The 15,891-nt window shown below is 42.6% G+C and overlaps 1 protein-coding gene across 1 annotated transcript; it reads right to left on the minus strand.

Annotated features, from left to right (window-relative positions):
* Positions 1–241: 241 nt before the first annotated feature.
* Positions 242–14,190, minus strand: LOC132475506 (actin-related protein 3). The gene is made up of 12 exons (XM_060076666.1): positions 14,012–14,190; positions 11,592–11,647; positions 11,090–11,214; positions 10,446–10,556; positions 9,937–10,032; positions 9,477–9,584; positions 6,836–6,979; positions 5,907–6,080; positions 5,493–5,585; positions 3,186–3,311; positions 2,471–2,554; positions 242–633 (listed from the first exon to the last, which is right to left on the minus strand). Exons 1-12 carry the CDS (start codon positions 14,053–14,055, stop codon positions 538–540), a joined length of 1,257 nt encoding a protein of 418 aa, XP_059932649.1. The 5' UTR covers positions 14,056–14,190; the 3' UTR covers positions 242–537.
* Between the last annotated feature and the right edge of the window lie 1,701 nt (positions 14,191–15,891).

A 15,891-nucleotide genomic window follows, 5' to 3' on the forward strand; every position in this document is an offset into this window, starting at 1 on the left:
AGAAGCAAGGCTGAGGAAAAAATAAAAGAACATGTTCCAAATTAGTTAAGGGTACCATGATGGTGAGAGTCGCTGGACGTACCAGAGAATCCACAACCATAAATAATATGTTCCAGCGTCATGGTGTTTCCATTTAAATTGTCCTGACCCTCTCTCCAAACCTCCTCATCATCCTCAACCTCACTCCCAACTCCCTGTGACAGAACACACTTTATCCCTAATTTTTTCAGAAACCAAAACATTCACAATACATATTTTTTAATATGGTATAGTTTCACTTTCCTTTTAATAATCTGGATTGGCCCCTTTCTATTTATTTATTTTCATCCAGAACAGAACAAGCAATAAAAACAATAATAATACAAAATGCGCAAACACACCACCCTCCCTGACCTATCAAGCCTGTCTGTCACACCATGACCCAACGCGCCCAATCCAATCCCCTTCCTTAGCCGCCATAGCTCCGCAAACAGCCACGCCCACAGTCCCACCCTCTCCACCCAGCCCAAGGACCGCTAAGTCTCTCGAGGAGCACAGTTAGGACATGACTCCGAACACAGGGTTGTGGCGACAGATACTTGGCCCGATCTCCTCGTAGTCCTTCTTGGTGTGGCAGACCTGGTAGAACTCGGGCTAAAGGGAGAGAGAGGGAGGGAGAGAGAGAGGCATAGAGAAGGAGAGCATAGGATGAGTGGCTAGGCTTCTCACCTCCAACTTTCCTGTAGAACACACTTGTTTTTCGGTTTGTGACACCGTGAAAGTCTGGGCTGGTATTGGGTTAGAAACACGGACGACATTGACAAGCACATTTGGGGCATCCATACTTTCAATTTCACAAATGGACAAATCCTTGATGATTTCACCAATGGTGACGGAACAGAACACATCTGCCCTCCCTCATTTCGGTCCTGGCCCAATTGCTTGACGATACATGTCTTGTGTGCACAGTTGTAGATGTCAGATGAATTGCTTGTTTCTTCTGATCAATGTTGTAGTGTCGTAGAATATAAATGATGCCGTGGCAATGAAAATAATTCAAAGCTGAAGGTACACGCTGACGCTTCCAGACAATAGACCCTTCCTACAGAGGCTTATCGTAGCACCAACACAGCTGTCGCCCATAGAACTAACTACGGCTGAACTTTTATGTATCTGTGCAAGGGTAGTAGACTAAAGGCTTGGACATTGTTCACCAGTATATGGAACGTACACAGTGCAGAAGAACATTCTTCTCAATCTGTGTGTCATTACCCAAATGTCTATGCATATTTGGGAACTGAAGGTAGAACCGTAGAGTGTTTCCCTATAATGTACAGACCTGGCAGAGACGCCAGCGAGCACCACATCCACGCCCAAAACAATAAATAAAAATTAATAATAATAAGAGAAGGTTCTTTTTAACTTATTTAATAGAGTGCCATTGCTAGCAGATCCCTTTAACGGCTTTAGAGAGAAATGGCTCTGGCGTGTCAGACTATGTAGGTAAGATAGCGAAACATGGCCTCTGGAAAGAGAAAAGGCTGAGACGGACCACCAAATATCTCAACACTGTTCTCCAAAACATACATTAACGAACAATAAAGTCTATACTATAGACTTATACTAACTATTTAAGGACACGCACAAACTATTTACATCAGCTGTGGTGCGAATATGCAGAATATTCCTATAATAATCGTGCAGATTTAATACTCAACATTACATTTCACTGGAGTTTTACTTTTTAATCCCGATGTTAAATTAAGTGTAGTGAATGGCTGTTGGCGGATGAGGGGGTTTATTATAACTATGTTTTGTGTTTGGAGACGTTAGTTCCCCTGTTCAATAACTAAAATAGGCTATTACGCTTGCATAGAAAGTTAGTAGTAAAATATGATGATAGGTCTATGATTGTAGTTTACTACTACAGAAGCAGTAAGAACACTGTGTTGAGGAACGAAATAAGGCTGTTAGCTCCGCCATGTCCTACAACGTACAGTGGCCATGGTGACCGTGAAAACGATACAGGATTGTGATTGGTTAAATGGCTATATTCGCTGGCGAGAGAAATCGATCTTGGTTTGAATAAAATTAATGGTTCCTTTTCGCAAAACAGAAATCCCGCAAATGAAAGCAGACGAGAGGCGTAAAAACATTGATTCTGCAGCAGTTGTGTCCGCCTGCAACATTACAGGCAGTATGCACATGAAAGGACTTTCTGAGGAGTCTGAATGATACAGCCGGACATTGATTTGGGCTTACAAGGAGGAATACAGTTTCCAACATTTAGACATCACAATCCCTACGGTACATATTAATTTGACAAACACCCGTGTTTGTCCTACGAAAAAGGGACATGTAAAACAGTTGAACAATGAGCACAGTTAAACAACTACTGCCTGTAGTCTTTTCAAAGCAAAACAATACTAGAGCGGTGAATACATGAAGCATAACTGAATTGCAGTGGGTATTATACATAAGCTAAACTCACCGTTGATGCTAACATTGATCCACCGAACCACACAGCGTATCTCTGCATATGATGAGTGATGACCTGGACATCGATTGGTTTGGGCTGTGGAACACAGAACAGCAAGAGTGAGATGAGGCAAGCTTTGGGAAATTGACCAGCTGCGACTAAGGAAACTCCAACAGAGCAGAAAATCTAAATAAACAAAGCACATGAATACAACTTGTGTTATGTAGACGTGTGTGTCTACATTTAAGTGAAAAGTCCTTCAGGAATTCTGTCAATATGAATCCATTAGAAACAAACTACTGCAATCAAATCAATAAGCCAGTATTTACCTGCATTATACATAATAGGAAGAGCTGCAAAACTATAAGATACATAATCTTTATCTTCTTATTAACAATATATATTGAACATAACAGTATTCATTGTAATTATTAATATGGGACAAGTGCTGGTCATGTAAACAGGATATGAGCATGCCCACTATGTGCAACATCTACTGAAAAAGGTAGGAACAACTCCACACAAACGGGGGACCTCATTGGATGGTGGGTTTGTGACCAGGTGGACAGCTGCCTCACTCCGCACTATGCTAACGTAGCCCTTACCTTCAGCCTGTGACCAGGTGGACGGCTGCCCAGGTCTGCACTATACTGACGTAGCCCTTACCTTCAGCCTGTGACCAGGTGGACGGCTGCCCAGGTCTGCACTATACTGACGTAGCCCTTACCTTCAGCTTGCCGCCGCTGAGCTCCTCGCTCATCTTGAGGCGCGCGTCCACCGTCCTCTTCAGGTCTCGCTGCATCCGCCGGCCAAAGTCCCGGAACATGGTGGAGCCCCCGGACAGGACGATGTTCTGTGACCACACAAACAGGAAGTTCAAAATCGAAGACTGCCTCTTTCAGTGTGAAAGGGAAAAAAAACAGTGTGAAAGGAAAAAAATGAAAAACCTTTTAAAAAGGTCCCATGGCTTGAAAATCACTTTTTCACTTTATGAGGTTTTCTAACATTAAAATGAGTTCCCCTAGCCTGCCTCTAGTCCCCCAGTAGCTAGAAATGGCGTTAGGTGTAAACGAGCACTAGGTATCCTGCCCCGCCTTTGAAAAATGTAAGCTCGGACACTCTGATTTTGAATTTGGCCCCATATGTCATAAGGGGCCAAGTTACCTCCCCTTTGTCTGCCTTGCCCGCCCAGAGAATTTGGCCCGCCAATGAGACAATGAGCTACGTGCGAGCGCCAAATGTGTGTGTGTGTGTGTGTGAGAGAGAGAGAATACCCTCACTGTAACACAAGTGATTTACACTTTTTTGTTATTTGGATAACCGTTATGCTGTTGGTGTTATGGCACATAACACGCCGGCTTCTCTGACGTCTCTTTGACTCCCTTAAGTACATGAACCGCGACATGGAGGAGGAAGGGATTGTTGCTCAGGGCCACGTCCCCACCCTCCACCTTGACGCTAGGGCCCGACCGATATTGATTTTTGAGTGCCGATGCCAATTATTTTTAGAGAAAAATTACGATTACGATTTAATCGACCAAAAAAAAAAAAAAAAAAAAAAGCATATAAACGTAGTTTTTGATACCTTAAATATACTTTAAACACTTTTGACGAATATGTGAATTGAAATGCAGAACCTTTGAGTGTTTTAGAATACATTTACAGTCAGAAATTAGTGTAATTTAAAATGTAAAATAAATAACTAACTCCCAATGTGCTGCGCTCGTGAGCAGTGACTAACACGTGCGTGCTGAGCAGTATGGTCTCATCGTTAGAGTCTACAGTATAACAAATTAACATGGCCTGGACCTAAAGAAAAACAGGCACAACATGCTCAAACAACGCGTCTTGTGTACATTGGTGAGGAGAGCGCGCAGCTGCCTGAGCGAGCGTGCTTTCATGTTGTATGGTAAAATTCAATCTCCTCTTTTTTACTCCAGCTAAAGTTTTTAGTTAGCTAGGCGAGTAGGAGCGCAATCTGGATACTAAGTGCAATAACATTTGTATAAAAAAAATAAAAAATAAAAAAATAAAAAATCGGTTGTAATCTGCGTCTTTTCGGCAGATGTCGATTATTTTCAAAAAGGCTATAATCGGCCGATTAAATCGGCAGGCCGATGAATCGGTCGGGCCCTACTTGACGCCTCTAAAAAAACGGCACGTTTGTGGAAAGCTCATTGTGGGACTGGCTCGTATTGGCTATAACTCTGCACCAAGGCTGAATTTCTTGAACGTCTTCAAATACTGTATTAAGTGCCCACTAAAAACTATATATAAGCATCCATAAATTAGCATGCCATGGGACCTTTAAATTGTGTAGGTATCTTTTTATTTGTAGTAACTTGTTGTCAAGTTAAATATATTTTATATTTGAATGCACAATGATATGTAGTGAGGTTCATATACATATGTTCCTACATTGCAAAGGTTTTGCTATATAGCTAGTACGTTTCTTCATTGCAAAGATATTAATTTTATTGCCGTTACTGTATTTTGTGTTTTACTTATTCTATTTACATTCTAAATTGACATACATTTTATTTCCTGTTGAAGCAATTGTGACAGGGAAGTTATCCCAGGGATTAATCAAAGAGTTGGACTCTGAATAAATGGCCATAGAATCAAAATATTGCCCTAGATCTAAAGACACTTTGGACCTAGAGAGTGTTAGTGGGGGGGCTTTTTTTGCAGCTTTATATTTATGTTTGACTGGGAAGGTTGACTGGGAAATTAACCCAATACCCCTAGGCAGAGGGTTGTACATACAAAAACGCATCAAACCCAATACAGACAGTCTCAACAGAATTTGTATTCGTCCAGCTAAAACAATCTGCTTATCTTCGGCCCATTCATTTATTCATCCAAAGATGAGGCCAAAGACAGAGGGAAACCCTTCATGACACCGAACATATGACCCTGTTGCCTTCCACTAGACACAACGTCAGACCAAAGATGAGGAGGTAGGAGCGTAGTCTTCCACTAGACACAACGTTAGACCCAGGATGAGGAGGAGGTTATAGAAGTGTTTTCTTGCCTTATAGAGAGGGCGTCGCACGTCTATGGGGCAGTTCTGGATGACCTCGTCCACCACCTCAGAGATGGGCTGGGTGAAGTCAGGGTTTGCGAACTGGAAGATAGAGCATTCATTGGTTAACACGCAATAGAGACGGATCCCTATGGCAATTTAATCCAAGCATTACAATTATATCATAGTGAAAAAATCCCATCATCAATTAACCAGAGATGCGCGTTATCAAGTCTCTATAGACTATAGGCCTCTATATTGTCATCAATAATGTGTTATTTAATAACCCAATTAGGTACCATGACGGCCTGTCGAAAAGCTGTATATTTCTTCCAACTGTCCCAATATAAAAAAAATGTAATGAAGAAAGAGCATTAAGAAAGGGTCCTCATCGCCTCCTGCTGGCCAGACGGGTCCACGCACCTCAGGGTGGAAGAAGATCTCGGGCCCCAGGAAGCGCTCGTAGCCCACGTCGATGGTGAACTCCTTCTTGCTGATGGCGTTGATGCCCGTGTACTGCTTGATCCACTTAGAGCCGTCCGTGTCGTACTTGTTGAACTCTTTCACCAGGTCTGGACACACGTAGCTGTAGCGCTCCTGAGAGGTGGAAGAAAGAAAAGAGTGATTAAATCCTAATTAATGCTACTGATAGTTAGCTGTTCAGCAGACACTTTTATCAACATACATTGAATTCAAGAACAAGTTATTAGGGAGCAGGTTAATAAGATGTGTGTGTCATGTATCTTGAAAAACACGGGTGTTTGTGAATATGTACCGTAGGGAATTTGATGTCAAAGTGTTTAAGGCTGAAGGGAAACAAATATACATGGAGGGAAGCTGTGTGGATATCGCCAGTCAAAAAAAGACCAGTCCATTTTTAAACGACCGTCGTTTTGTTTTTGGGAGTTTACAATATGCCACCAGCCGCAAATACAAACATGCTTTTAAAAAAACCCTCACTCACCAATCAGACTCCCCAGTCTTATTTGATTTGGTAACGTCTTGCGTGCTGTTTCTAATATGTACCGTATTTAAAAGTGCACCCCTATGTTGTGAACATTTATTCAATCTTTGAGAACAAATCATTACTCTCCATCAACCTATCTATCCAACATTCATCTTTGGACTATTTGTAGCTAGAGCGATATCTAGAAACATTCCAGTAGGGTATGGTTGTGTGTTAAATGATGATGGGGATTGGATGTCAGTCTGGGTCACTTGAGGGCCCGTCAAGTGACCCCTTCCCACTGCTCCCAAAGGGGCCCTCCGTAACCGGGGCCCCAGCTACCGGGAAAGGCCAATCAGGGGGATTAGCTGATGGGAAATGTAGTTCGTATGCGTTTGTGAGCTACCTTGACAGCTTTGGCGGTCTCCAGTGACTGCTCGGGGGGGATGCCCACCTCCCGCTCCCTCAGGAGCTGCTGGGTGAAGTAGGTGATGTCACGTCCTGCGATGGGAATGTGCTTTATACAGCTGCCAATGACATAGCCCTCCGCCTAGATGGGGGGAATGAGATAGAGTAGTGAGAAATAAAGTCAAGCAAATAAGAAATGGGGGGTGGGAGACACAGAGAATTTCAGGCTGTGTGCAAACCGCAGGAATGGCAACAGAAGACAGGTCCCAATGCAAGGAGTCTGGGCTGAGTGTTCAGAGTCTATATGTGTGGTGTGGAGGTCTATAGTAGCTCCCCTCAGTTTTGTGTTGTTCAGAGTCTGTACATGTGGAGGGAGGCCTATAGCACCTCCCCGACCCCTCAGTGTTGTGTTGTTCAGTCTATACGTGTGGTGTGGAGGTCTATAGCAGCTCCCCTCAGCGTTGGTGTTCAGTCTAAACGTGTGGTGTGGAGGTCTATAGCAGCTCCCCTCAGTGTTGTGTTGTTCAGTCTACGTGTGGTGTGGAGGTCTAGAGCAGCTCCCCTCAGTGTTGTGTTGTTCAGTCTAAACGTGTGGTGTGGAGGTCTAGAGCAGCTCCCCTCAGTGTTGTGTTGTTCAGTCTATACGTGTGGTGTGGAGGTCTAGAGCAGCTCCCCTCAGTGTTGTGTTGTTCAGTCTATACGTGTGGTGTGGAGGTCTAGAACAGCTCCCCTCAGTGTTGTGTTGAGCCTCTGTGAGTTCAGTGGAAGGGCTCAGGCCTGCTGACTTGGCCAGACCAGGTTTCTAACTTGGTCCAGTGGGGGATTTTCCCCTTCTGTCGCTGATACCACAGGCTGTGGTAACAGTGAAGTGTTTAGCTTGGTTGAGGATAATAACAGCTTCATGTTTTTCAGTTTGGGTATCAAACGTGATTTTTCATACACAAAACATGCTGATAGACACATATACAAAACTAATCAACAAAAGAAAAGAAGAAACTACGATGAACACTTTATTTTGATATAATTATTTTTATAAATGCTTGGGTAAAAAAGCAGTTGTGCAAGTTCTTCTTAACCTAGACTCTAGCTGAATTACCAAGAGGAAATCTTAGCATTATCTCTCTCTGTCCTAAAATTCAATTGAGTGCCCTCAAAGCTCCCCACAGATATTTGTTTTACAAGTACCTGAAATGCATGACTAATGCTAACAACGTCGGTAAACCAAGCGTGCTGGTAGTATTGGTCACCACAGCAATGATGTTGACGCAACACTTAATATGGATGACATGAATCAAACCCGTTAACTCATAGTTATTAAACATAGGTAATGCTAGTTAAAAGGAGCAGTAACCGAGTTAGACACTGTTAAAGAAGAGCTTAGTGTGGCTTAAAAGTATCTGAAGATACACAGTATGTGGCCTGCACAGTATCAGAGCATTGTTTTAGCCTTGGTTCAAACACAATTGTTTCTAAAAATATAAGGCCTTAAGTAGGCTTAAAAAATAAAAAGGATAAAAGCAAAATGACGGAGTGTACAATGACATGTAAGGCACATCCAACCACCGTAACTCCGGTGAGACCGAAAGGGGCAACCAGGAATCTGATATTGTACAGAATTATCTTTAATGGTACAAACAAGTCCTGATTGGTTGTTCTTTGGTTGTTCTGTGGGTGTTCTGTGGGTTGAAAACATTTTGACAGCCTACTCCACAGTCATAATAAACACGTTGAATGTAGTTTTTGTGAAGAACATTGGATTAACAGATAACAAGGAATACTTCCAACTGCTTCTTAAACACACCACTGGGATTACGTGGATAAATCACTAACTAAAAACAAATAAACTCATTACTTGGATGACCTGAGTGACTTTAGTTTACTAACCACTATTTTCAGAATCGGTCTCTGAAAATAGAGGCAGATTCTGGTCTCTATAAAAGACGTTTGAAACAATGAAGTTTGAAACGTCATTGTTTCAAACCCCCGAACAATGACGTAAATATTCAAACTTTTCCATGATTTTCAGGGAAAGGGACTGGACAGAGTGACTAGTTAACATTGGCTAACTCACCACTGGGAGGACTTGGGTGACTAGTTAACATTGGCTAACTCACCACTTGGAGGAATTGGGTGACCAGTTAACATTGGCTAACTCACGACAGGGAGGACGTGGGTTACTAGTTAACATCGGCTAACTCACGATTGGGAGGACGAGGCTGACTAGTTAACATTGGCTAGCTCACTACTGGGAGGACGAGGGTGACTAGTAAACCAGTTATCAAGTCCAAGACAAATTACCCAAAAGAACAAATAGAGTAAGCTTAAACTTGATCTCACCACTAGAAAACACTGGTTAACTCACCACTGGGATGAGGTGGGGGAATGTAGTTAACTAAGCACTAGTTCACACTGGTTAACTCACCACTGGGTGACATGAGAGAGAGTTAACAAAGCACTGGTTCACACTGGTTAACTCACCACTGGGTGACATGGGAGAATGTAGTTAAAAAAAGCAGTAGTCAACACTGGTTAACTCACCACTGGGATGATGAGGGGGAAGGTAGTTAACTAAGTAATAGTTAACACAGGTTACCTCACCACTGGGATGACATAGTACTAGTCAACACTGGTTAACTCACCACTGGGATAACGTGGGTGACTCCGTCCCCACTGTCAATGACGGTGCCGGTGAGGGTCCTCTCTCCCACCTGCCTGGAGGTCCAGGAGGCGGCTAGGGCAAGCACAGCCTGGGGGGGGAGAATCTGACTTTATATATGATGACTTTACACAGAGGTCTCACTCTATTCTTACAATTTAGTATCAAACATAGATTGAGATGAAGAGGTTACGTGACAAGCACCACATTTCTACAGCTCTAGCTGAATAAAAAGGCGATTGCTACACACCTCCTTTTGTATCCTATTCTATACGATTAGACAGAACAGGATATGATGAGCATGTGGTATAAGCTCCAGCATGAGTATTTAGACTACAACTTGAAGATAAAAATGTACTTTATTAATGTCAGTTGGGCAGTCATTGATTAAAGTACATTTATCACAAACACAGCCTCTACTGTGCTGATGTGTAAACACAGACCTGCACGGCGATGTAGAGGCCGGGCACGTTGAAGGACTCAAACATGATCTCAGCCGTGTACTCTCGGTTCTCCGGTGTGTTCAGCGGAGGTTCAGTCTGTAGACAACATTTTAAGAAACAAATACGCACATTCAACAATATTTTCAGACTAGTTTTTAAACAATATTTTACAGCTTACATATTATAATTAAAATAAAAAGGGCCAAAACTTGAATGGTTTCCTTAACAATACATTATGAAATAATTCTTCCAATTCCTGTCTATTCCTCAGGATTAGATGACCAATGGTACTGCCCCCGTTCCATTTGACCAATAGTACTGCCCCCGTTCCATTAGCCATCCTTCTTGAGAAGTGTGAGTGTGTCCTAGTTCCATGCTTGTACCATTACTCCAAGATGCTTATACTGCTTGGAGCAGTGTTCGGGCAAACACTAACCCCGCACTGCAAACCCAAGGTTTAAATGTTTTGTCAACGTGTAGCCTAGCTTCTGGCTCTCCAGAAGACTGACCAGCAGGAAGTAGTGGTCCTCTGGCTCCGCCCTGAGGTATTTGAAGATGACCTGCTCCATGAAGCGCTCCATCAGGTCCCAGTCCTCGACAATACCGTGACGGATGGGCCACTGTGGTAGGGAGGGCAGAGGAGCTTTAGCCAATCAGAGTGCTCACATTGAAACATCCATCAGTTTAAGCTGCCATCATCTTCTTTACGTCAATAATACTTTGCACCAACACTATACCTGAGTGAATAAATCAGCCCCATAAACCATAATAATGGCAATCAGCTTGCATACTTCCTTTCACACTGTATGTAGATCTACAGACTAGAATGCAGTCATGATTTTGGAACCTATTACCAATCACCTATACTAATTTCTCAACATAACAACCACTATTTGTGCTTTGTTTAGTCTAAAACGGTATCATTTTTTCCTTAAATAAGAAGCTTTCCCTTAGGGTGAGGAGGTGTCACACAATATGGTCCAATCAATAAATTGCTGAATCAGTTCTTAGTGATCGTTATTTTATTGAAGAGCTAACATGCACGGTGAGGAGGACGACTGTGATAAACACACTTCTACAAATAGATCATCCCTGCCCATTATCTGTATTTAATCTTTCTTTATCGGGCTTGCTATGCATTTCTTTAAGATACCTTGGTGGAGTATGTGGGCTTGTCTATGGCCTCGTCTCCAATGAAGAAGTCCAAGTCGTCCACACCCTTCATCATCCTCCGCTGTGCCTGGTCGCCCACTTTGGCCGACTCTTTGATGGCAATACCTGAATAAAGAGAGAGAGAAACAAAGCGGAAAAGGACCTTATGAGCAGATTTCTTCTAAATGCTAGGCACCTAGCATTCCAACTCCCCACTTTTATTACTCACAAGCAAAACACCACACTCCCCTGACCAAATCATGCGTGTTCCTACCCAAACAGTCTGTGGATCCATCCATAAAATGGACACTGGTTATGTTCCTTTATCAAAGTAAGGATTGTATACGCTAGCTATGCTATGTTAAAGGCCTATGGTCAATGGGAATCATGTGAACAATGTCTGCCTTTGATAAATGGAACTGATACAAAGCACAGCACCTTGGTTATCTGTGGTTGATTAAACAGAGAGCTGAGATAGCATGAGCTAAGGTTGATAAACTCACATGAAGGAACAATGAACTGGGGCTCTGTGTTTCCTGCATAACCCAGCTTAGTGTACCTGCAGGGAGAACAGAGATAATACTTTACAATGATATCAGGAAGGAGCGTGTGGGAGTAAGGCATGTTAGGGCTCAACACGATAGTTTATGGACATTGGTGAACCAATCCAATACCCAATACAATACACAAAACACATTATCAGGGGATGAAATACGGTATGTATACAGCCAGATGGAAATACAAGATTAAGATACCGAACTAAATAATTTGTAGCACATTAATAGTGCATTACCATCCTGCAATACATAATACTCTAATAGAGCAGATTTAAGCAAGAATATATTTTCCTGCTGAATTGCCTTCAATGATATTGATGACATCAATACCATCAGTGTCTTTGAGGGCAGGTTGAGGGCCAAGGTCAGCATCCCCACTGTGTTCTAATGGAGGACCATCAAAAGACTATTCATGATACACCAGAAAATAGGAGACGCTGTTAGCATTTGGACCACTTCTGCGTTTCCTAATCAACCTAAAAATAGACCCTGACCTCACCTCTGTCCACTTTTAGTATTACGCATTAGTGATGTTGAGTTCTAGTTAGTTTAAAAAGACCTACAGGCAGGATCAATCATGTGCATGATATTAATTAGGACCAAAGAAAAAAGGTTTAAAGGCAAAGGACTGTGTCCCGACCCTATGTATTAGGTTTCGGCTTTTCTGTTATAGATCAGAATGATACTACAAGGGGGGTCTTGCATTAGGCAAAGCCAAACAGACAAAACGTGTGCATACCTTAGTAGCATCAGACACCAGATGTAGCCTCTCACTGCTATATTCCATGTTGTGACCAGCACATGCTAGCCCGATGTTGGAGAGACACGATAGGCCAACTTCCTGTCGCCATTAGACTGATAAGTCAGCCATAATAAGATATTTCCTAGTCACAACAGAAGCTCCTTTCTATTTAGAGCTAGAGAAATGTTGGGGGGGCTAAAATGACATTGTCATTTGATTTTTATGTTGAAGATATTACTTTGGAATGCTATTAGCAGGATCAACTGATACTCAAATTGTATTGCTGTGCATATTAGCATCCTATATTGGCAGAGAGAATTTTTTGGGATAGAGTGACAAAGATAATAACTTTACCAACGTTTTAAAGATATTATAAAACGGATCTGTGTGTTTTGTAACATTTGTCAACATTTAGGTAGTAATTCGACTTTTGGTTAGTGCAGGAGGCCACTTCCTCTCACTACACAGTACTTCTTCATAGGAACCATCCTGCATTAAGGCAATAATGCCCTTGTGTTGTATGCAAGTGAGCAAGAGAGAGAGAGACACCAAAACAGTACTGCTTCATTCCACAGAGATGTCCCATCATGCTTAGAAAGGACACAAGTCTCAACAAGTCTAACCCACCAATACCCCCTAACACCTTGACTTCAAGGTATGGAATGCAAGAAGTTTTGGGTCTATATGCAAGCAATGCAAAACCTTTCTACCCTGCAAATATACCAATAACATGTCATGACTGCCATGATTATGTATCTTTAGTCTAAAGAGAAACGGTTGAAATAGGCTACATCCATCAATCTTTCAAGGTCTTGTAGACCATTTATTTTAAGCTAATCTAGGCTACCTTAAATAGTTTGAATCTATAAACATTGCAGATCACCAAACTATTTTGAGTAAATTGCCCCATAAATTGCCACATAAATGAGAAAGGAAAGCACGACTAGTATGCATTGACCAGATTGAGAATAAAAAGGAAGAGGACACTTCGGAATGCCGTTAGTACGGCATGTTGAATAACCAGGTCAGTGCTGTCAATGGCATCTCTATGATGGTTACCAGTCTGGGCAAATATCCATAATCGATCAATTAGAGAAGTGACTTCAGAAAGCCTCCAGTGATGCCGATATAAGACCATATATGGACTAAAGAGCCTAAATGAGGAAGTGTGGGCCGTGGAGGAAGTGGATCTGCGCATGCCCGGAATAACAGGGTTATGCCAGATTTATGAATTGCAAAGCCTAAAATCATATTTCTCAGGCGCCATTGTACATTAAACGTGTAAAATATGGCAAGAAAATGGCGTGTTACTCGTATTGGATGTAATACCGCCAATCCGAATGAATGAAACCGGTTGCAAATGCCTTGATCGCAATAAAGCCAGATTGGGTCTGTTCGGAGAAAGGTCCAATTGTACATCCTCCATGCAATTATCCCGACTGGGGGAAAATACTGTGATATTATGGAGGCAAAAGGCCATCCACACAGTTGAATAGATCCACGGCAGTATGTAAAAACACACACCCAGTTATCGGTGACAGTGAGAGCCTTAGTAAAGCCACACGGTGACAGACACACACCCGGTTCTGTTCCCTAAACATTAAACCCTATCTGGAGCGCTTACCCTGTGCCGCAGTCCACCACGCACGCCGGTAGCCGTCCTGCCATGTCTCGGCTGTGATAACTACAGAGGGTGAATGTTTCTGATGGATAACAGTCTGTGTGTCTGGATCTTGCAAAGCGTCCACAGGCGGAACCCTGAACCCACAGCCTCTACTTCCGCACTCCGCAGCAGGGAGAGGCAAGATGGCTGACAGGGCAATCGGCAGTCATACAGATAGGCCTTCATGATTAAATAATGTAACTAAATCCTATTCAACCGCCTACAGATACATGATGAAACAATATAACTACATCCTATCCAACAGTCATACAGATATATGATTAAATAATATAACTATAGTTATATTATATAATCATGGATTTGTATGTCTGTTGGATAGAATGTATACATCCTATCCAACTGTCATACAGATAGATCATTAATAATATAAGTATATCCTATCCAACAGTCATACTAATACATTATGAAATAATAAAAGTATATCCTTTCCTAAAACAAGCCTATCCAGTGGCTTGGTTTTCATTTAAACCTTTTAAATCTAGAGGTAAATATCTTCGAACAGAGTTGTCTCTGCTCAGCATAGAAATTAATTAAATAGATTATATAAAATAGAAGACCAAGTAGGAAGACAGCATATGGTAACGGTACGGCCGCACCAAACGCGTTACTCGCGTTAGGGGCGTCCAAACTCGGCATTTTTGCATAGGGAACCATTGGTATAGGCGCGTAGACGCGTTACATGCGATGAAGCGTCGCGTTAGGGGCGTTACGCGCGACAGACCCACGTAAACGCAGTAACGCGCCCAACGCACCAACGCCCGGAGTTCAGAAATCGGAACTTTCAACGCTCCAACGCGTGGCGCTTAGCCGCGATAGCCAATCAGCGTGGAGCTTGACCCGACGTCACTAGCAGAGAGTAGTGAGCTTGGACAGAAGCATACGGCCGACATCTTTCTTTATTCTGGGTGGAAATAGTAACATAGTTACGCTATTAAATGCGTTTATGGAAACATTTTTAGCGAGAAATGTGCATTTTACTTTCATAATGTTCGCTCGGTGAATGTGAAGGATGTTTGGTTTGATAGTTATGACGAAGAGGGAACGCTCCGTTCACTTGCATGGACAGAGTGTCTGGATGCTAAGCAACCTCAACGTCTTGGCGGACTATTTCTCTGCTGATCAACACTACGAATGGTGGAAACACACCAGACACACCATGTGAAGTTATTTCACCCGATTATTGTTATTTATATCAGAGATTATTTAATCTAACCCGATCTAAACTCTATCACCCAAACACGGCGGCGTTTGGGGTTCCTACCTCGGACTCCAGCGCAGCCACGGCCGACAACTATCTTTATTCTGGGTGGAAATAGTAACATAGTTACGCCATTAAATGCGTTTATGGAAACATTTTTAGCGAGAAATGTGCATTTTACTTTCATAATGTTCGCTCAGTGAATGTGAAGGATGTTTGGTTTGATAGTTATGATGAAGAGGGAACGCTCTGTTCACTTGCATGGACATGGACTCATCTAGCTGCGTTGGCGCATTGACGCGTTGGAAGCGTTGAACCGAGTAACCACCACACAATGATCAAGCGTCAGGTTAGGCGCGTTACTCGCGTTATCCAACGCGAGTAACGCGTTTGGTGTGGCCGCACCGTAAGGCAATAAACATAACATGCATATCGCTGATGTGCGTGCCTGCGTGTGTGTGTGCATGTGCGCGCGCGTGTGTGTGCATGTGCGCGCGCGTGTGTGTGCAGGGTGGCAGCAGGCATAATGTTGTAAGACTATGCCGTGTTCTCCATCTTCGTTCGTTCAAAAGAGTTATTTAACAAAGTTACCGAAGTGTTGTCAGTTGTAGGTCTAACAATA

Source organism: Gadus macrocephalus, chromosome 17, assembly GCF_031168955.1.
Source record: "Gadus macrocephalus chromosome 17, ASM3116895v1".
Classification (NCBI taxonomy): Eukaryota; Metazoa; Chordata; class Actinopteri; order Gadiformes; family Gadidae; genus Gadus; species Gadus macrocephalus.

Bases quoted from the DNA above. Each gene is read 5' to 3' on its own strand.
- LOC132475506 (XM_060076666.1), bottom strand. From the start codon at position 14,055: ATGGCAGGACGGCTACCGGCGTGCGTGGTGGACTGCGGCACAGG. The intron at 11,648-14,011 runs GTAAGCGCTCCA...TTCTCCCTGCAG, and splicing joins GTGGTGGACTGCGGCACAGG to GTACACTAAGCTGGGTTATG. The intron at 5,586-5,906 runs GTGCGTGGACCC...TCTATCTTCCAG, and splicing joins AGATCTTCTTCCACCCTGAG to TTCGCAAACCCTGACTTCAC.